Below are 20202 nucleotides of genomic sequence, written 5' to 3' on the forward strand. Positions count from 1 at the left end.
CCGCTAGGCAGGGAGTGAAGGGGAAACAAAACGCCATGTGCGTTGTTGCCTAGTCACCATAGCAACGAAGCGAGTAAAAAAGGCGTTGGGTGACAGTGGCGTGGGCCTCCACCACCGCACGTCCTAGATTAGCACGAACCCAGAATAGTAGAAGAATCTAAAATCCAAAACCCACGCCGAAAGAAAAAGGAATAAAACAATGGGCGAGACAGGGCACCCCGCCCGCCCAGGCGCCCAGCCCACTCCCAGAGACGGAAAGAAAGAAAGTGGGCAGAGACAGAGGCCGACCGCGACGACCCTGCCCGACCGCCTCCCTCCGCTTCCGACTCGTCCTATTCCTGGCTCGGCCTCCCCTATCGCCTCGCCCGTCCGCGATCGCATGCCGCCCCGACCCAAAAAAAAGGGCGACCGATTTCCTCGGTGCCCGGACGAGGGAGCGCCCCGTCCGATGGTGGTTGTGGTGGTCAAGCAGGAGCAGGACGACGACGCGGCCGCCGCCGCCTGGGGCACGTGGGAGGAGCTCGTGCTCGGCGGCGCCGTCCTCCGCCACGGGGCCGCCGACTGGCGCGCCGTCGCCGCCGAGCTGCGCGCCCGCTCCCCGTGCTCCTTCTCGCCCAAGGTCCGCCCCCCACCGCCGAACCCTAGCCTGATACTGCTCGGTTAATTACGATTACGGGTCGCGTGCCTGTAATGTCGCGTCGATAAGGGTGGATTAGGGCATATATTCATTTTTTCGTATTATTAGGGATGCCGAAATGGTTATCCTTGGGCTGGGTGGGGTTGGTTGGTGCTGGCTAGGGTTTCGTGATCATTTCTGGAGATACACTCTCGGCCTTGTTGATGTAGCATGGTTTCGTACGGATGCAGAGCAGATGTTTATTAGGCTGTCATTTTAGGGATTGTGATTAGGCTGTCATTTTAGAGATTGTGATTAGGCTGTCATTTTAGATATTGTGATTAGGCTGTCATTTTAGAGATTGTGGTTAGGCTGCCATTTTAGAGACTGTGAGCGTAGATTGTGCTGTTAGTTTGGATGATCATGAGTTCCGCGTTGTGAAAATGCAGCAAATGATGACTTGAACCAAACGAATTGAATCAACGCCCAACCACCATCCACCGATGAAATGTGGTATAATTTCTTCATTTCTTTGTGAGGAAGAATGTGGTACAAGTTCAGTTGGTCCTATATTGTATAATTATTACAGTGCGACACAGGTTGCAGAATTTTTGCTGCTTTGGTACCAATTACCAAGGGCAATTTGTCCAACAGTTTGGATATGTGGGAGCTTTGTGCCTATGCGCCGAAACATTTTGAACACCCGCACAGTTGGTTTTACAGATCAAAATATTTGCAATTTTGAAATTGTGTGGGGAGCAGGGAACTTGAATCCTTACGGCCTGTCCCATCTCATGTTTGGAAGAAGTTACGGTATTGATTGGTTGGCTGTTTTTCTTGTTTGCAGGAATGCGAAGCAAAATTTTCAGAGATTCAAGCACGCTACTCTGCATGCGAGTAAGTGTTGCCTATCCCTGTGATATCTGTACTAACTTGCCCACGTTAATGATCTTCCCATTTAGTTTGAGGTTGTGTATATTACATACCATGATGCATCCCGAGGACAATGTTTGACTTTTTGGTAGGAGAATTTTCAATGTTAATCTATCATGGGCACTGGGCAGGACTGGGGATCAGGTAGAAGTGATAGAAGAAGAAATGTATTCAATAATGATTATCAACATTCTCGTATGCAAATTTTAGTACCTTAGCCAGTATGTTGAGAACATTTCAACAGACTATAGTTTAACATAGATAGTTTTGTGTCTTACAGTGAAGTAACTTCTACATGATGTAACAGTACTTAGCATTGTATTTGCTTCATTGCAGTGCTTGGTTTGAGGAGCTTCGCAAGCAAAGAGTTGCTGAATTGAAAAGGGAGCTGAGGAAATCAGAAAGTTTTATCGGGTTAGTACTTAGTATGTCAATATACACCTTGTTCTTGATTTTTTTTTGGCATTTTCACATGTAATCTTCATAATTTGTTTTGGATATATTTTAGTTACTTGTTGTCCTGCACGTGCAATGCACGCCTTTCTCTATACATAATGCATCAGCTAAACTAGCCATTGACCAGATGACTGAAAGAATGATAGAAATTGATTGAAAATAGCTCCTCCGAAATTATCTCTGCTGATAATTGGTCATTAGTTTTTCTCATATAGACTGAAGTTCATGGAAATGTATGAAGGGAAGGGCATGAGGCAGGGGAGAGAGATGGAGGTGCTGGGAGCACTTTTTGAAGAATTTAAATTTTGATAAATAGAACCAAATAAAAATGCAAAACATTAGATTAATCATGTTATTTAGTGGGGTTAATTATATGGCTTATTTAAACTCTCTTTGAACTTGGGACAAATAAAACATAATTAGCAGTCCCACCTTGTTAACGTCGTTGATCAGGTTTCATGGATGGTTAAGGTGATCAGTATCCAACACAACTTGTACTTCATTAGTAGTTTAGATATTTTTACATTATTTTCTGTCATCTTGAAGCCAAGTGAAAGTTATCTTAGACACTACTTATGCCATCTGGCTGGAAAATTTTCTTTTTGTTTAATAATGTGCGATTTGACTTTTCCCTGTTCCAGGTCCTTGCAGTCTGTGATCGAGAGCCTCAGCAATAGCAAACATGATAATGGTAATAACTTAGGATGTCACACTGAATCATGTTCACACACTGAAAATGCAGCTGATACTACTTCCTCGAGCAAAGAATTGTCCAAAGACAGATCATCCGCTGCTAGTTTCACAGAGGAAGCAAGCAACAGTCAAAAATCTCAGAAAGTTCAGAATACATCAGCAGAGACATTATCAAAGCCCCATGCTGAAAAGAAGCTCTGTGCCAAAGATGGTTTGCTTTGGGGCTCTAGAAAGAAAAGGGGATTGAGGGATAAAAGGGCTATTCTGATGGCTGTTGATAGTAGCAGAGATGGTGAAAATACATCTACGCCATGCATACAGGGAGAGGGTTCCTCTGAGGGCTGCATGAAGAAATTGAAAACTCCAAAGACAAAGCCTGGTGTATCTATGTGCAAAGCTCCATGCGTACAGAGAGAGGTTCCCTCTGAAGGCTGCATCAAGGAACTGAAAACTCCAAAGATAGAACCTGGTGTATCTGTGTGTGAGGGAGCAAAACCAAAATTGGCAGATATTATGAATAGTATATCCACTCAAGGTGACTGTAAGATGTTGCAACACCAAATTGATATCCAGGTATTTAATTAGTCTTGTATCACTATTGCTTCAGTGGGCGTTTTAAATTGTAGTCTTATCTTTTACATGAAATTTATTGGAGTTGCCCACTATTTGTTCTGAGAGGATCAAGAAAGTCAGATCTTTGTGGACATAGTGAATTTCCTTTTTGTTTTCTTATTACCTGAGTTACACTTGCAGTTAGTTAGTGTGGGTAGATTGGTAAACTGTACGTAGTAATATTATATGCTCTGAAAGAGAACTTTTAAGTGGCTCAAATCTTCTGTAGAGTTGATCTATTCTAGAGATGAACATAATAGCACAGGTACTTCTGATTTTGTCATCTTATGTCCAATTGTTTCCATCTACAGCGGAAGAGAGCTAGATACAAGAAGATGATCCGTCAGCATATGGACTTCCGAATCCTTCGTTCAAAGATCAAGAGTGGTGCTATCTCCTCTGCCAAGGAGCTCCTAAAAGACATGCTAGTGTTTGTGAATAATGTCCTTACATTTTTTCCAAAGGCCACACTGGAGCACATGGCTGCAATCGAACTTCGAGGTCTCATATGCAAAACGTGGCAACAGAGTTCAGTTGTTCTCTCCATGAATTGTGAAGCGGCAGGGATAACTAGTGACCCTGTAATCAAGAAGACCAAGGCAAGGTTCGCTAGTGGCCCTGTAATCAAGAAGACTGCTGCTGCAGTGATAGCTGCTGAGCCTGTATTAAAGAAGACCATGGCAGCGATAGCTAGTGAGCCTGTAATAAAGAAGACAATGGCTGGGATAGCAAGTGAGCCTGTGATGAAGAAGACCGGGGCAGGGATAGCTAGTGAGGCCGTAATCAAGAAGGCCGCTGCAAGGGTAGCAAGTGACCCCGTAAGCAAGAAGGCGGCAGCAGGGGCCACTATTGCCCCTACATCCAAGAAGATTTCTCGAACATTGCTGCCTGTACGTCATGTGCCTCGTGATGCAAAGAGAAGCAAGGTTTCCTCAAGGGAGACTGGAAGCACCGTCAGTCAGGGTGAGAGCGAGACCAGGGACGTCCACGCCGATGCAGCGGCAACAGCTGAGGAAGAAACTGTTGAGAGAAGTGCGCCAGCCGCCAAGAAGCGAGGGGTCGGGCGGCCTCCAAAGAGTGGTCAGAAGCGTGCTGCACCGCCGCCGCAAGACAGTCCTAGCAAAGGCAGGAAGAGGAGTCGACGGTGACAAGGAGAAGCGACGCGGCGGATATGCAGAAGTGTTGTGTACAAATCCTACAAGGAGGTCCTAGAGTAGCTCCATCCGGTGTTGTGTACCACCCTGTCAAAGACTAGGTCAGGGAATCAGGATGTTTTGTAACAGGAAGGAGTGGTAGTTTTCCTGGTGTTTTGTTCAAGGTCAGCTAGATGAAGCGCAGCTTTTTGCCTGTAGAGATGTGATCCGAGTTGTTAGGCGCTATACATGTGTCTGTGTTATATAACTGTATGTAATACCCATAGAACTTTCGTTGGTCAAGTATATGGCATCGCAGAATTTTGGAGACAAGTGTTGATGTCTGTAAGAGTCATTTGTTTTTGGTTCGGGGACTGGAGCAAGATTGTCAAGAGTAGTTGTTTTTTTGAGTGGTAAGAGTAGTTTTTTTTAGTGTAGAGTGGTAAGAGTAATGTACTTTGTCAAGACTCGAGAGTAGTATTGAAATCGAAGCAACTGGTGGGTCGGGCCCTCCACATTCCTGGGCCGCGCGGGGGGGACGAGGGAGGGAACCAAGAAACAAACTGAGCGGAAAACCCGGTCGTGGCAGGCAGCCCAGCCGATACGGGCTGCTCGCATCGCGCAACCCCCATCGCCTGTGACTGAGCTGGCGGCATCACCCCGGCGCTGCGTCTCCCTCCTCTCCTCTGTCAGTCGGGTCGTCGTCACCTCGCGTGGCGCTGCTGCGAGTGACGGGTGCGGGTGGGAAGGCGCCACACGTCGCCCTTCCTCTGAACGTCGCCCGCCCGCCCGCCCGCCCGCCCGCTCCAGCGGCCGCGTCTGGCTCCGCCTCCGTGCCCGTGCCTTTCCCAATCTCTCTACAGAGCATTTCCTCCTCCCCCTCCACGAGATAGCAGCGGCGCCCGTGCCCGTGCCCTCCGCGCGGAGGTCCACCGCTCGTCGCTCGTCCGGCCGGTTGCCCCATCCGCCTCCGCGGTATGTCCCTTCTCTTCTCTTCGTGCTCCGTATCTCCGTATATTGATTGATTGGGGTTTCGAGATTTCTACACTCCGATCGCGCGCTGGCTGCGTGAACCCGCGTTTCCAAATCCCACAGAGAGCCTCGCCGCGAGCTGCGAGTGGAGGGTCGCGCCGCAGCCGCACCCCGCAGCCATGAAACACAGGACAATTTCGTCGCGGGTGTGTAACCATCGCCACCGACGCGGCAATACATGCTTGCTCGGTGCTTTCCCTTTGTTTTTTCATTGAGGGGTCGGTCTCTTTCTTTTTGTTGCTCACGCAAAGGGAACAAAGCGAATCGCATTTTGAAAGCGAATGTCGTTGTTCCTCTGTTATGAAGTGTATATGTAGATTGGCTAGCCCTTTCCATCAGTTCGGACTTTTAGTTGCGTTGGCTAGTGCATGAAGCTTAACATGTTCATGGTGTTTTACGTCCATCCAAATTCAAGTAACGCCTCAGGATGGAATGGAACGTGCAACCCAACTTCTCTTATGTGCCTCATGGTGTCTGCAAACATACTCAACTTCTGCAGTTTTTCATGTCGTGAATGCAGGGTTTCATGAAGAGCGACAAGTAGTGCCCAGAGGGATAAGGTGGGTTCCCCTGTGCCCCTTTAATTAATGCTTCATTTGTTGCCAAAGCTACAGCCGCTCAGCTCTCGATGTGTGAGCTGATGACACTATCTGCTTGGTTCCGCAGAATGGTCACAGGAGCTATCACTGCTCTAAGATGAGGCTGCGGCTGCGTCTGCTGGTTCTGTGCTTGATGATAATCCTATTTGTGGTCTACAACATGGCAAGCTACCAACGCAGACAGACAGTGGTAACGCTCGATCGTTTGTAAAATTCCCCGTTGTATTCTGCTCGAGGGACGACACTCATCTGATTATGCACTGTTACAGTTGGATGAAGACGCTCCCCCGTTTGATACGATAATGGTATGTGAACCCATTGTCTCCACCAAAAGGACCAAGTTGTTTTGTTTGCTGTGGTAATCTTGAAGCAGATACTCATTTGTTGCTGAGGCGTTGACTGTGGCTCCATTGTACATATCAGGGGTCTGACAGGGCTGCTGTTAAGGTATCCGGGACTGGGAGAGCTAATGCCAAGGTGTCACACAGAGCTGCTTCTACTGCTAGGGTCGGGTTTTTGCCTCATGGTATAGTGGAGCCTTACTCCGACATGGAGCTCAAGCCATTATGGCTCACAAGAAGCGTGCAATCACAGGTCAGTTGAGCTATTCTGCCTAAGATTCTTGGTTTCAGTACAATATTTCTGCTGGTTTCAGTACAATATTCCTGTTGGTTTCAGTTTCCGAACGAATTTAATAATAGCCTTTGCTGCTCCCACCTTCCTGAGTACAAGGCCATATGCAGTATTTAATGCTATGTTGGTGTTTTGTTTCAGCAGGAGTCTAACCAGAATGACAGGTGCTTGATTGCTATCCCTGCTGGTATCAATCAGAAGAAAAGCGTAGATGCTCTTATGAAGAAGGTACTTCGTTTACTACTTCTTTCGGCAGTGATTTGTACATACAATTATCATGTAACTCTTGAATGCTCAGTTTCTTGCAGAGAACTTTACAGCTATATTGTTCCACTACGATGGGAAGGTCAACGAGTGGAATGATCTACCATGGAGCAAAAGTGTGATACACATCGCTGCTTCTAATCAGACAAAATGGTACGGCCTCTTTCTACCCTTGCACTGAACTAAGAGTCGGACCTTGACTACCTATAATTTGTATCGATCTGGTATCATTTAACTTCGAGATTACATCTATCTTTTAGGTGGTTTGCTAAAAGGTTCCTCCATCCTGCCGTCGTCTCGATGTACAAGTATATATTTCTTTGGGATGAAGATCTTGAAGTAGATAATTTTAACCCAAGAAGGTATATGTGTTGCATGAACCCTGGTATTGTTCTTAAACCTGTCATTAAAAATATGCCTAGTGCCAAGGTATCAGTCATGGAATGTGTTCAGAGTGCAATGTATTCAGCTATTAAATCCTGGTCCAGGCAACTACAGCCTGCAAGTATAACAATGCAGTTCTGACATTGCAGAATCAATTGTTGTCTGTTGCTGCCTGGTATGTGCTGCAGCAAAGTTATATCTGTTTTTAGAATGATGCAACTAATTTGTGTATTACATCTGGAATGTCGACATTGGAGTGTCTTGATTCTAATGTTCTCCCCCCGTAGATAATTTGATCTGTTGATTCTCTGTACCAATTTGCCTAACATTGTAATTTGGAGCAGGTACTTGAATATAGTGAAATCAGAAAGGCTGGAGATATCTCAACCTGGTCTTGACCCTAAGTTATCTGAAATTCATCATCCGATAACTGTTCGTAAAAAAACAGGCAATTTCCACAGGTAGATTTTATGTAATGCAACGCTCAGTTTGCTCGACTTGAAGTTTACAGAATAACAAAATTAAGAATATATATATTTTGACAGAAGAGTCAGTCGGGCTAATAAAGATTGTTCAAGAGAAGGGCCACCTTGTTCTGGGTATGTTTTCTTTCTTAAACTCTTTCTTGTGGTATAACATCTGCTTTCCTTGTTAACTAATAGCGTTAGTTACTATTTGATCCGGTGTAGACTGTAGCACACTAGCATTGTCTTACTGCTTAATGACCATAGTACGCTAGCAACAAACCTGCATCAGATATGCGCTTGCGTGACAATTAATTGATTTCAGATGGGTCGAGGGCATGGCACCTGTTTTCTCGAAATCTGCTTGGCAATGTGCTTGGCATCTCATCCAGGTAAGGGTTAAATCTTTTGATAAAGAGTGTTCATATTTGAGTTTAGACTTGAACCAAGTTGTAGACCTTTTATGTTGATCAGTCCATAGTCATGGGTAGTACAATATAGAGAAGCCAGGGACTTCGGGGCCCTGCCTGTGGTTTGTCCCATATTTAACTTGAATAACTCATGTTAACCATGTACGGAAAAGAGGGGATGGAGCCAAACATTTAGTGTGTTTTGGACTACGTCACCCTTATTAGTGTTAAAATCAGTTAACATTTACCATGTTCCTTTTGTTATTGCTCTGGAGCACAAAATCAGTTAATATATACACAAAGCAGTAGAACATTTACTCTCTCTTTTTTTGCGGGGACTAACTAGCCTTATTGGCTCCAACATTTTCTAGAACTTCTGAGATTCATGTGCAGTGTTTGTTTGGATGCATTTTGCTGGTAACTCCCTGACATATTGCTTGTTGGGGATGATTGAAACATATTGTTATTGCTGCATTTGTCAGGAACTAATTCGTGGTACCTGTTAAACAATAGGGGCATACGACATGTCGACATTGATATGTAATACAGAAAAACTTGACCTGGCAGGGGGTAAGGGGAAGCCCCGTATAACATTGCATTAAGAAGTCAATAACGAGCATTCGCGTAGGCCAGGCCTCTAACGCAGGTGGGGTGGGCATGCGCTCATACCACTAGCCAACTGAGCAGGGCTAAGTTCTCCATAAGACACTGGCATATAATCAACCTACTCCTTAGCGAACGTTTGTGTCACTTTACGATTAGACTTTTTTTTCGTTTTCTGCCTATTTGATTTTTAGGACTATTCCAGCCATTAAAACATCTGTTGCAATGTGTACAGAATGATCTTGTCCATGGATGGGGTATTGATTACAAGTTTGGATACTGCGCCCAGGTATTATACTGGTGACATTTATATAGCTGTAGCATGCTTTAGATTTAAAGTTCCAAAGCGAAGGCATTGACAACGTAGTCACTGTCCACACTATTGCTCGCTTGAGGTAATTTGAATTAGAGGAATGACAGCTTTTCTGGATTGCTTATGTTCTTGTTTAGATTCTTTTCGGATTGACATATTCAAGCAGTATGGTGACCTCATTGCCTAAATAAGACATCCTTCGCAAGGGAGTTTAATTAAAGTTTCCCTTTCAATGGTTTTAGGGTGACAGGACAAAGAACATTGGAGTAGTTGATAGCGAATTTGTAGTCCATCGAGGAGTACAGACATTAGGAGGTTCTGCAATGACAAAGGTTCGTATAAGCTTCTGCTTTCTTCGTCACAGCCCTGGCGTCCTGTCAATGTGATGGCAGACATGATCCATTGCCTTGGTTGACAGGTGGAAACTGTATGAATTATGGGTAGACGGCCATGGAAATATCACTTGATAATCTTAAGGACAATGCCAAAGCTTATATCTGCATTTTCAATCATAATGATGTAGGATGGGATGCTGATGTTTCCTCTCATGTTTGCTTTTGAATTGTAACAGCGTACCCGCGGCAAGAGCTCACATGCACTCCGTCAGAGAACTGCTCAAGTGCAGCAACAAACGAGAGTATGTCTTTGCCTGAATACAGAAGGCACATTCTAGTTTACATAATGTATTTGTTTCTGTGACATCTCCATAACACATCTAATAACGTGTAACCAGGGGAAGGCAGCAGGTCTTGACATGAGGACAAAGGTGAGCTCACAAATTACTTCGCTCTGGCACACTGCCACATGATTCCTTTCTTAATAATCGTTGCAATCCGAGAGCTCAGGAGCTAAAACAGCAATAAGTCTAAACAATCACCCCACTTGTAAACTACCTCCACTAATAGACTGTACTTAGGAATATCGGGGCAAACATTCTAAGTAGGCAGTTAATCATGTCATGCAATGTTTTGACACATCTAGTTTTTGGTAGTTTGTCACAGTTTGTTGTTTGGCCTAGTAGGTCAGGAGAAAATCACGGGTGGAGCTTCGTGATTTCCAGAAGCGCTGGGAGCGCGCCGCGAGGGAAGATAGGACATGGGTTGATCCATTCACTCGCTCACGGAGAAAGAGGAGGAGCAGACCAGCAGTAGATTAGCACACTTTTCAGCTCACATTTTCTTCCTTTTTCATGTGCTCCGGTCGATTTTGAGACGCCGAATACTCGGCCGTCCAGTTCTGTGCAAAATCTTGTGAACCCCGTATGCTTACAGGTGATGTTTTCCATGCCTATATGAGAAGATAGGGCAGATTCGAATGGAAAGTGTCTCATATGTCTCTGTTGTGCCTTTTTCTTTTGCCGCACGGTTTGTTTCGGCCACTCTGAACTGAAATCGGTCATGACTCATGAACCACAATGGAGCTGCTGCCTGCTTACTTAGGGCATGTACAATGCATAGCCTCAGGGTGACGCCTCACATGCCATGTAGGATCGGATATCAGGTAAAGTAGGTTCGGATAGGGAAGCGGGATCTTCTGCAGGAGGCGGGTGCTTGAGAGAAAAGTGTGGTACGGTGTCAAAAGTTGAAAAGATTGGAGTGCAAAATAGAGATGCATGTGTACTGGTGTCTTTATTTTATATTTCTTAATGAGGCCCATGTGTACTAGTCTTTATTTTATATTTCTTAATGAGGCCCACTAGTGATAGCTTGTATTGGGGAGAGAAAATAAATATAGATGTCTCAAACTACTTTTTGTCATGGGGCATCTATATCCATATGCCATCATTGTATATGCCCTTAGGGCATGGCCAATGGTTAGCCCCCAGGGGTGATGCTCCGCAGGCCAGCTAGGCTTGGATGCCATCGTGGCGTTAAAGCGGTTAGCTTTTCTCTAAAAAGCAAGAAAAGAGAGGAAAAAGCAAGAGAGAGAAAGTGCGTGTCTCGGAGATGGCGGTGGCAGCGGATGATGCAGGAAGCGGTGCACCCGGAGCTGCAGGGCGCGACCATGGCCATGGCAGCTCGAGTACAGAAGCACGAGGTCCAGATCACTTGCATGGATTGGTCGAGGCGGACATATATGTCATGACCATTTCGCCCGACGTGCTCCTCTGGCCGACTGGAGAGCGGCAACGATGATGCCGAGCCTGGAAATGCGGCCATAGCCGGCACCACCAGTGCGAGCTCAGTGGCGCAACCATGGAGAACACCGTGATACTGGAAAAGGGGCCATGGCCGGCGGCGTGAGATCTGCGCCGCATCTACGCATGCCCGATGCCACTCTTGTAACAGTCGTTGATTTGGGTGGAAATTTTGCATAAAGGTTGACTGCCATTGATTTTCAGGTTGTGGGTGGGTCAAAAAAATTGACTTCTGGGGACTCCTAGATCCGATCGTACTTTGGGTCCTTAGATGTTGCGAGCTTGTGGAACCGATCTAACACCTCGTTCAGAAGAAGTTTCTCATGCTCCTCCTGAGCCTGGTCAGATACCGAAAACAGGGAGAGCGACTCGAGGTCCGATCTGCCATCAACCTCGGAAAAGATTCCACGTGTTCCTCCTGAGCGTGATCCGAGACCAAGGCCAGGGGAAACGGCTTTGAGATCCGATCTGAGATCGACCCCAGAAGAGAACTCTCATGTCCATTCCTAAACTTGGTCTGACATTGGGTGCGGGGGAAGCGGTTCGTGCTGCTCGGCGCGACACCAAGTTCTTGAAGATCAACTCCTCGTGGAAATCCTTGGTGTACTCCATGCTGCCGAACCTGAAGATCCAACCTGAAGCGAAGGACCCGACCTGACCAAGGTGGCCAACCGAGTTGGCGGCGAGGGCGACGCTGCCAAAGACGAACATCTGGCTCGACACAAAGACCGCGCCGGTGCCGATTTGAGCATTCATCTTGATTTCGATCTGCAACAATCACCTAGCAGGACCTGCATGGGTCACCACCCACGAAACCTAAACTGACAGATCTCGAGGTAGGGAATTCTAAGTTAGGTATCTAGGAGCGATGGTAACAAGGACACACGATTTTACCCAGATTCAGGCCCCCCGAGGAGATAATACCCTACGTCTTGCTTTGTGTCTATTGCAATGGAGTAAGTATACAGTACAAGTATCTACCAAGAGATTTCTTATGTTTTCTACGAGCCAGACCCCTCGGTTTATATGGGTATCAGGGGAGGGGTCCAAGGGTACATGGATCTTAGTCGGCTACGTACGGGAAGACCGAATCCTCCACAAATCCAACACCTTGGTGTATTGTTGAGTGATATTTTTACACTCATTCACCCTGCATACATCTAGGGGGAATGCATTTCATCATCGAGCCAAGTAATGCTAATTCACTCTTGTTCGAATTACTTTTCACTTATCTATCTTCACTTCAATGATTATCTGTTTTGTCAACAACCGTCCAAAAAGGGGGAGGTTGTTGGTGCAATGATAGGCCCCTTATGTTTTGGTGTTTGTTGAAATAAACAGTATGGGACTTATGTGTTTGCTAGTGCACACGGAGTAACAGGTCCCTGAGATCACGAGGAGTTCGATGCAAACGACGAAGATAATCTCCCTGCAGCGCAGCGAAGGTTATCACCAAAGATTATGATAACAAGAGTGACCGCTAAAAATTGCTGAAGTAAAGCAATTGATTCGGTGTCTGTGAGTCTGTCCGAGGGAAATGACTGCGTCCGAGGAGATTGAAGACGAAGTGAAGACGTAGCATTTATTTTGTTCTTCTTTCGGTGTCTGTGAGTCTGTCCGAGGGAAATGACTGCGTCCGAGGAGATTGAAGACGAAGTGAAGACGTAGCATTTATTTTGTTCTTCTTCTCTTTATTGATTCATAGGACCACCGTACTATTAAGAGGGGTGTAGCGTTCGAAACTTTGATTCTCTGATGCTAAACCCAAATCCTATGAAAGTTGCAAGAGAAATCTCTTTGTGTTCCAAGCAAATACTTGCCAGCAAGAGACTGTGATCTTCTTTGCTGTGAGAGATTTGTCTCTTACCGAGGAGTTAGCATTACTTGTTCCTCAAGTAATGTTACTGTTGCTCCAAAATCCGCCCGTTGTGAACGTGTCGGTTGGCCATTGGCTGGACCGCGTGTCCAAAATGGTCATTTCCCTCCATGGAAGGCTGCGGCTATAAATAGCCACCCCGCACCGGCTTTGTCCGGTGGCTGCTCCGTTTGATTCTGAGAAGATTATTGAGCAACCCCCTCTCTGAGCGATTTGAGTTTAAAATCCACCAAGAGAAAATCCCTAGAGCCGAAGAATTAGATAGTGGTTCAGCATCACTCGAATCTAAGTCCAGTACGCTCCGCCTATTACTCTTGAGAGCTGCAAACTCTCTAGATAGATATCAATTTCTTCCGAGACCAAGAGTGATTGTGGTTCTCGAAGAAGAAGTATGTAAATGTTTGGAGATCACCTCAAGTATCTACCATGAGTAATCGACATTGGTTGACGAACCAATTGTCGAGGAGAATAGGGTGAAGAGATCTTCCGTGTTAAGTTACAGCCCCTCCAACCAGACGTAGTCCTTGTGCAGAAGGACGAACTGGTCGAACAAATACCATGTCCCCATCGAGCATCACTGGTTGCCTCTGCTACCCATATTTACATTCAATCTGCTTTTCCTTCATGTGAATTGTCTCGATGCATGTTTTAGTTTTCATTCGGTACTTAGTTTTAGCTCGCTGTAGTTTGTTTTTCATTCGCTCCGCTGCTGGGTTCCAAGAGTTTTGAGATTTCCGAAAAAAAATTAAAACTCCCATTCACCCCCTCTGGTAGACATACTTTGTTCCTACAATTGGTATCAGAGCAAGGTACTCCTTGACTCTGCTCATTTTGGTCTAACAACCTTGGAGTTTAAGTATGTCATCAGTGAGCTACAAGTCGCATCTCAAGATTCCCATATTCGATGGAATGGACTATCCCTTCTGGAAGGAGAAGATGAAGATCCGTCTCCGAGCAATAGATGATGATATGTGGAATGTGGTGCAGTTCGGGGTTCACGGTTGCAATACCTCAGGCCCCCACTGACGAGGAGAAGAAACTCATTCAGATGGATGCTCAAGCCAAAGATGAAATTGGTGGCCATCTCTCTCGTGCGCAATTTCTTCGCTATCACCAGTGTGAAACTGCGAAGGTTTTGTGGGACGTCCTCGAGAAGATAAATGAAGGTGTTTCAACTCAGAAAGAAGCTCGAATTGATACTCTTCGAGCAAAATTCAATCGATTCAAGTGCATTGGAAATGAAAGCTGTCAGCAAACTTTTGATTGTCTGAGTGACATAGCAAATGAGCTTCAAGGTATCGGCGCCAAAGACATCACTGACCATGAAGTTGTGAAGAAACTGCTTCGATCACTTGATAGTTCATTCGACACACTTGTCCTGATGATTCGTGAGCGAGCTGATTTCAAAACCCTCGATTCTGCTGATATCATGGAAAGACTGAATACCCACGAGGAACAAGAAGAAGAGAAAAGAGATCTGTATGGCTCAAGTCAATGCCAAAATCATGCTCTCAAGGCTGTGGCTGATTCTTCCTCCAATGGAAATGCCGAAGAAGATTTAGATGACTCAGAAAGACTCATCAGAGAGCTTACATTAATCATGAAGAGATTCCAGCGCCTTCATAGGAAGAGCCAGTTCCAGAAGAAAGGTTCGAGCAACTCTGGTGGTTCAAAATCTTCATCAAAACCTATGGGAGAATACACCTGCTTCAAGTGCAAAAAATTGGACACTTCATTTCGGACCGCCCTCTCTGGGAAGCTGAAATCCGTGCCAGTGGAAGATATGATTCTGGCAACTATCGAGGCAAAATCAAGAGCAAGAACTACGACTCCGATGATGAGAAGAAATCAAAGAATTTCTTCAAGAAGAAGGACAACTCCACAACAAAATCTTCGTCAAGATCTTCCTCAAGGAATCCTTCCAAGTCATCCTCCAACCGCAAGAATAATTCTCACAAGGCCAAGGCGTACATCAGCAAGGAGATGGATTCTGACGAAGAAGAATCATCTGACTCCGAAGGAGCTGATGAACCCGATGAGGATTCTGACTCCGGCATGGCTGGCATAGCATGTGCCTCTTCTCCTGCAACAAATTTCTTCGGGAATCCATCAAGTGACAATGAATCTCCGGCCTACTGCTTCATGGCCAATGCTTTGAAGGAAAAGGTATCCTCCAAACATCACAAGGTTTACTCCAGTGACCAATATTCTTCTGACGAGGATGACCATGCTAAGTTGATCAAAATTGCTAATATTCAACAAAATTCTCTTGAGAAAATTGAGAAAACCCTCAGGAAATCAGAAGGGTTGTTGGTTGAGGAGATGGAGAAAAATTAGTCGTTGACCGAAGAGTATTCCACTCTCAAGTCACAAATGGAAGAACTGTCAAATCATCATGATTTTCTCTTGGTCAACCATGAAAGATTGACCTACGATTACCTGAAAAGGAAACAAGAACTCGAGGCGCTGAGAGAGGCTCATGAGGATTTGACCAGGGAAAATTATTTTCTCACCCAACAACTTAAGGAGAAACCTGAAGTGTTTGTTCCACCCTGCTTAAAATTCCTTGAAAGAACCAATGATGAATCAAATGTTGAATCATCTGTGAATGCTAACCCCTCTGTCGAGGAAAATGGTTCTGTTTCTGATGAAAATGCTAGGTTGAAGGATCTTCTTTAGACAGGAATGCTCAAGTCACTCAAGGGGCATCAAACCCTTTGTGACACTCTGAAGAGATCTATTCTTCACAAAAATCCCAGGAAAGAAGGTATCGGTTTCGAAATGAAAATGGTTCATACTGGGAATCTCATCAATATCCTCACACTGTGTGGGTGCCTACCAACAGCAAAACGCTCGATCCAGCATTACTTTCGGGATATAACTCTCCCATCCCTGAATATCTTGATAATGACTCTCTGGACAACTATAAGTTGTTCAAAAACCAATATGGTGAGGCTGTTGCTCGCTATGTTGGACCGAACAGCAGGAATGCCCCCCCCCCAAATAAAGCTATATGGGTGCCTAAGAAAACTGTTGAAGCATTACCTGTTACCACATTACTAACCATGCAGGCTCAAAATGCTCGAGCTCGACAGAATGAGTTTTTGCATACCTCATTCAATCATTATGCTCATTCATCTGGAAGGAATTTCAATGCTTATTCTTTCGATTATGCTCGCACCTCATTGAGCAACAATTAAGTTTACCGAAAGAAATTATATCCTGCTCGTTCTACTATTTCGAAGCCACCTGCAAAGATGTGGGTGGTTAAGAAAGCCTAATTCTTCTGCAGGACTATGTCTCTGGCTGTAGAGAATGGATAATGGATAGTGGATGCACTAGTCATATGACCGGAGACAAGTTATTGTTTGTCGACCCCAACTTAACTGCTTCACCTTTGAAGCATATCACTTTTGGCGACAATAACAAAGGAAAGGTAATTGGGCTAGGTACAATTGCTATATCCAGAGACAAGTCCATTGATGATGTTTTACTTGTTCATTCTCTTGGATTCAGTCTTATGTCAGGTGGCAAGCTATGTGATCTAGGCATCACTACAAAAAAAAGACACATCCGTGACATTTTGGGCCGTGTCGGCGCCCTGGGAACGGGGGTCCCCAGACTTGCCTGCCTGCGGCCCACGGCGTGGCTCCACCAGCGGCCCTGTATGGCCCATCTTCACCAGCAAACACTCAAGACCCTCGCGAGGGTCCAAGCCTCGCGAGGCGAAGAGATCAAGGCAAGGGGCACCTCGCGAGGTTCCTGTGATGCAAGCCATGACGACTGGAGCCAGGCGGGCGCCAGCGTGCGCAGTGTCCTCATTTCCTCTTTGGTGCTAAAGAGGCAAGCGCAGGTGAGGAGTCCCGAGGCATCAGGCAAAGGTTTCCATATCGGTGCAACGAGACCAAGACCAGCAGGACGGCGGGACAGAGGTCACCGTGGAGCCCAAGGCAGCGTCACCACCAGAGCCTTTAGCAGGCGAAGACCACCTTTAGTCAGGATAACTTGTATTAGTTGTCTCCCTTCGAATTTGGCCGTTGTTGGATCCCTTCCCGCTCAATATTTGGGGATAGGACCAGGGCCTCTATAAATAGGACTAGCCACCACCATAGGAGGTATCTCATCTCGATCGGACCTGGGATCGGAGCCATTCCGTCCATAGCCACACACAAGCACAAGAGCACCTCTCCTCAGGAGGCTGTTCTTCCCTTGTAACTGTTCATCCTCAGCCCAAGAGGCAATCCACCACACCACACTGGAGTAGGGTATTACACCACATCGGTGGCCCGGACCAGTATAAACTCTTGTGTCTCTCGTTCTTTGGGTTCGTCGAGCTAGGCCTTGCGATTGTTGTGAGAGCGATCTAGGGAGAGAGAGATCTTCGTGCACACCCCAGTGTTCGAACTTCAAGGGTTTGCCGGAACCCGAAATCTGACATTTGGCGCGCCAGGTAGGGGTGCGCCGAAGCCTTCCTTCCGCCGATCCACGTCCTGTCGCTTCGTCGCATATGGCGGACGCTCATCGAGCCCGCGCTGAGCGCCAGGCCGCCCTCGCCGCCCGCGGTGCTCAGACCGCCCCTGTCGGCGGGCCTCCCCGTTGTTCCCCGTCGCCCGCCGCCAACGCCGCCACTGGCCCGGCAGGAAACGAGCAGCAAGCGTCCTCGCTGCACCCCTCGATGCGGCGGGACGGCCACACCACCACTCCGTCGCTAACCCCAGCCGGCTCGTCGTGCTCCCACGGACGCGCAGGCCACGCTGCTCATGGCACGCGAGCTCCTGCTCTACAGCCCGGTCGACGACCCCTACGAGGACTGGCTGGACTGCATCACTGAGCTCGTCAGCGCCGCAGGGGGCTCCCTCGCGCCATCCCTCTCGCTGCCTCGCCCTCCGACAGCTGTGGACGACGTGGCTCACGGAGCACCTCCACCACCTCTGCACCAAGGCGACGCTCTGGCGCCAAGGCGCGCGGCGCCTCGGCGCGACCCTCCGCGTCGGGCGCCCGCGCGAGAAGAAGGAAGCTGCCGAGAAGTTCCCCGGCCACAAGAGAATGCGCCCGCGCTCCCAGCGCCACCGCGACAAGACCGCGTGTCGCCTGCGGTGGCGGTGCGCGGGCATCAAGGGCAGGCTCCGCATTAGCAAAGGGCCCCGGTGGCCACCGCAGGCTGCCGCGTCTTCACTCCTGAGCTGCGTAGCATCGCCTGGCCGGGCAAGTTCAAGCCAGACCTGCCTCCTCGCTACGACGGCACCCCCGCCCCCGCGGAGTTCCTGCAGCTCTATGAGCTAAGCATCGAGGCGGCCAACGGCGATGAAAAAGTCATGGCGAACTGGTTTCCCATGGCTCTCAAGGATGGTGCCCGCTCGTGGCTCCTGAACCTGCCCCGGGCTCGATCTCCTCCTGGGACGAGATGCGCGACCGCTTCGTCGCCAACTTCCAGGGCACTCACGACCGCCCTCCGTCCGCGGGTGACCTGCGCCGCATCAAGCAGCATCCAGGAGAGACCCTGCAGAAGTACATCCAGTGCTTCAACAGCGTTCGCCTCAAGATCCCCAAGGTGACGGACGAGGCCATCATTTCAGCGTTTTCTGATGGCGTCCGCGACGTTAAGATGAAGGAGGAGCTCGCCATCCACGAGGAGCTATGCACGGCTTTGGAGTTGTTCAACCTGGCGACCAAATGCGCAAGAGCTGAGGAGGGGCGCTTTTCCCTCCTCGAGCTCCCGGCTACCGACCTGGAGGAGAAGAAAGCCAAGGCCAAGGACGTGAAGCGCAAGGGAGTAGCCATGCTCGCGGCGGAGCCAGATACGAAGCACGGCCGGGACCATCCCGAGTCCTCCAAGAGCAGCCGACCGTTCTGCGCCTTCCACAACGTACACAGCCACGACACCAACGACTATCAAGAGCTCAGGGCCATTCGAGACGGGCGCTTAGGTCGACGCCCCGAGCGCAACGACTGGGGCTACGGCCGAGGAGGAGGACAAGGCGGAGGACGCTGGGACGATCACGGACCCCGCCAGGAGTGGCGCGACCGGCCTCGCGAGGACTGCTGGTAGGACCAGCCTCGTGAGGGCGCCTGGAGGGATCAGCCTCGCGAGGAACGCCCTCAGGGCAATGCTGGTCTTCCTCCGCTGCCGCCACCGCCAAGAAGGAACGACGACCACCATCAGGACGAGGGGGATGGGGGCTTCTAGGAACCGCGTGCTATCGCCTGCATCTTGGGAGGAGCTCAGGCCCCAGCCTCTCAGCGTATCTTCAAGCAGTTTGCTCGCGAGGTGAACGCAGCCCTTCCCAGGCTTGAGGCCACGCGCCCGCTCAGGTGGTCCAAGTGCGCCATCACATTCAGCTCGGCGGACCAGCTCAAGTGCGCGGCCACTGCTGGTGCCCTCCCGATGCTCTGCTCACCAGTCATCAGCAATGTGCAAGTTACCAAGACCCTCATTGATGGCGGCGCAGGACTTAACGTCCTGTCCGTCGAGACGTTCAACAGCCTCCAAGTGCCATACGATCAGCTCCAGCCCACCAAGCCCTTCTCAGGAGTGACCGACGACTCCACCACCCCGATAGGGCAGGTCCGCCTCCCTGTCACCTTCGAACAACGCGACAACTACCGCACCGAGCTCATCGACTTCGACGTCGCTCACATCCGTCCACCGTACAATGCCATCCTCGGGTATCCGGCCCTGGCCAAGTTCATGGCAGTGACTCACCACGGCTACAACGTCCTCAAGATGCCAGGAAGCAGCGGGATCATCACGGTCCCCTGTGAAGAAAGAGATGCAGTGTGCTCCCTCGAGCGCGCCTTCCAAGCCGCATCAATCGAGACCCCGACAACAATGGTGCGCAAAACTCTCCTGAGGCCATCCCCAAGAAGAAGAAGCAGCTACTCCGCACAGGGCCTCAGGGGAGTGGCGCCTCTGGCGGTCCAACATCAGGATCGGCGCCCGTGCCTGGGGCGCCTCCCTCCCTCGCATAGGAAGGCGCGCCCGGCGCCCTCCTTGGGCAGGGCTCGGGGGCTCTCTTCTGGAGTGCCTCAGACCTAGCCAACATC

The 20202-nt window shown here is 48.4% G+C and overlaps 2 protein-coding genes across 7 annotated transcripts; both read left to right on the forward strand.

Annotated features, from left to right (window-relative positions):
* The first annotated feature begins 230 nt into the window (after positions 1-230).
* On the forward strand, positions 231-4776 carry LOC109772198 (uncharacterized). Its single transcript, XM_020330888.4, has 5 exons — positions 231-619; positions 1464-1513; positions 1886-1963; positions 2647-3271; positions 3622-4776. The coding sequence occupies exons 1-5, from the start codon at positions 380-382 to the stop codon at positions 4456-4458; spliced, it is 1830 nt and encodes a 609-aa protein (XP_020186477.1). The 5' UTR covers positions 231-379; the 3' UTR covers positions 4459-4776.
* A 249-nt stretch (positions 4777-5025) lies between these two features.
* Positions 5026-10466, forward strand: LOC109772199 (uncharacterized). Of its 6 annotated transcripts, none has more exons than XR_012202189.1 (16): positions 5026-5418; positions 5996-6035; positions 6142-6264; positions 6344-6379; positions 6498-6668; positions 6852-6935; positions 7006-7124; positions 7232-7333; positions 7700-7816; positions 7901-7954; positions 8145-8211; positions 9068-9121; positions 9388-9477; positions 9564-9782; positions 9879-9911; positions 10167-10466. XR_012202189.1 is itself a non-coding variant. In XM_020330890.4 (16 exons), the coding sequence occupies exons 3-16, from the start codon at positions 6172-6174 to the stop codon at positions 10299-10301; spliced, it is 1221 nt and encodes a 406-aa protein (XP_020186479.1). In that variant the 5' UTR covers positions 5026-5418; positions 5996-6035; positions 6142-6171; the 3' UTR covers positions 10302-10466. The 6 variants fall into 6 exon arrangements, 2 of the variants coding, with proteins under 2 accessions (XP_020186479.1, XP_020186478.1); XM_020330890.4 differs by having other exon boundaries at positions 9717-9782; XR_002235052.4 differs by having other exon boundaries at positions 5106-5418; positions 6849-6935.
* Positions 10467-20202: the final 9736 nt, after the last annotated feature.

Source organism: Aegilops tauschii, chromosome 2 (assembly GCF_002575655.3).
Source record: "Aegilops tauschii subsp. strangulata cultivar AL8/78 chromosome 2, Aet v6.0, whole genome shotgun sequence".
In the NCBI taxonomy this organism is placed as follows: domain Eukaryota; kingdom Viridiplantae; phylum Streptophyta; class Magnoliopsida; order Poales; family Poaceae; genus Aegilops; species Aegilops tauschii.

Bases quoted from the DNA above. Each gene is read 5' to 3' on its own strand.
- LOC109772198 (XM_020330888.4), top strand. From the start codon at position 380: ATGCCGCCCCGACCCAAAAAAAAGGGCGACCGATTTCCTCGGTGCCCG. The intron at 620-1,463 runs GTCCGCCCCCCA...TCTTGTTTGCAG, and splicing joins CGTGCTCCTTCTCGCCCAAG to GAATGCGAAGCAAAATTTTC. The intron at 1,514-1,885 runs GTAAGTGTTGCC...GCTTCATTGCAG, and splicing joins GCACGCTACTCTGCATGCGA to TGCTTGGTTTGAGGAGCTTC.
- LOC109772199 (XM_020330889.4), top strand. From the start codon at position 6,172: ATGAGGCTGCGGCTGCGTCTGCTGGTTCTGTGCTTGATGATAATCCTA. The intron at 6,265-6,343 runs GTAACGCTCGAT...GCACTGTTACAG, and splicing joins ACCAACGCAGACAGACAGTG to TTGGATGAAGACGCTCCCCC. The intron at 6,669-6,848 runs GTCAGTTGAGCT...GTTTTGTTTCAG, and splicing joins CAAGAAGCGTGCAATCACAG to CAGGAGTCTAACCAGAATGA.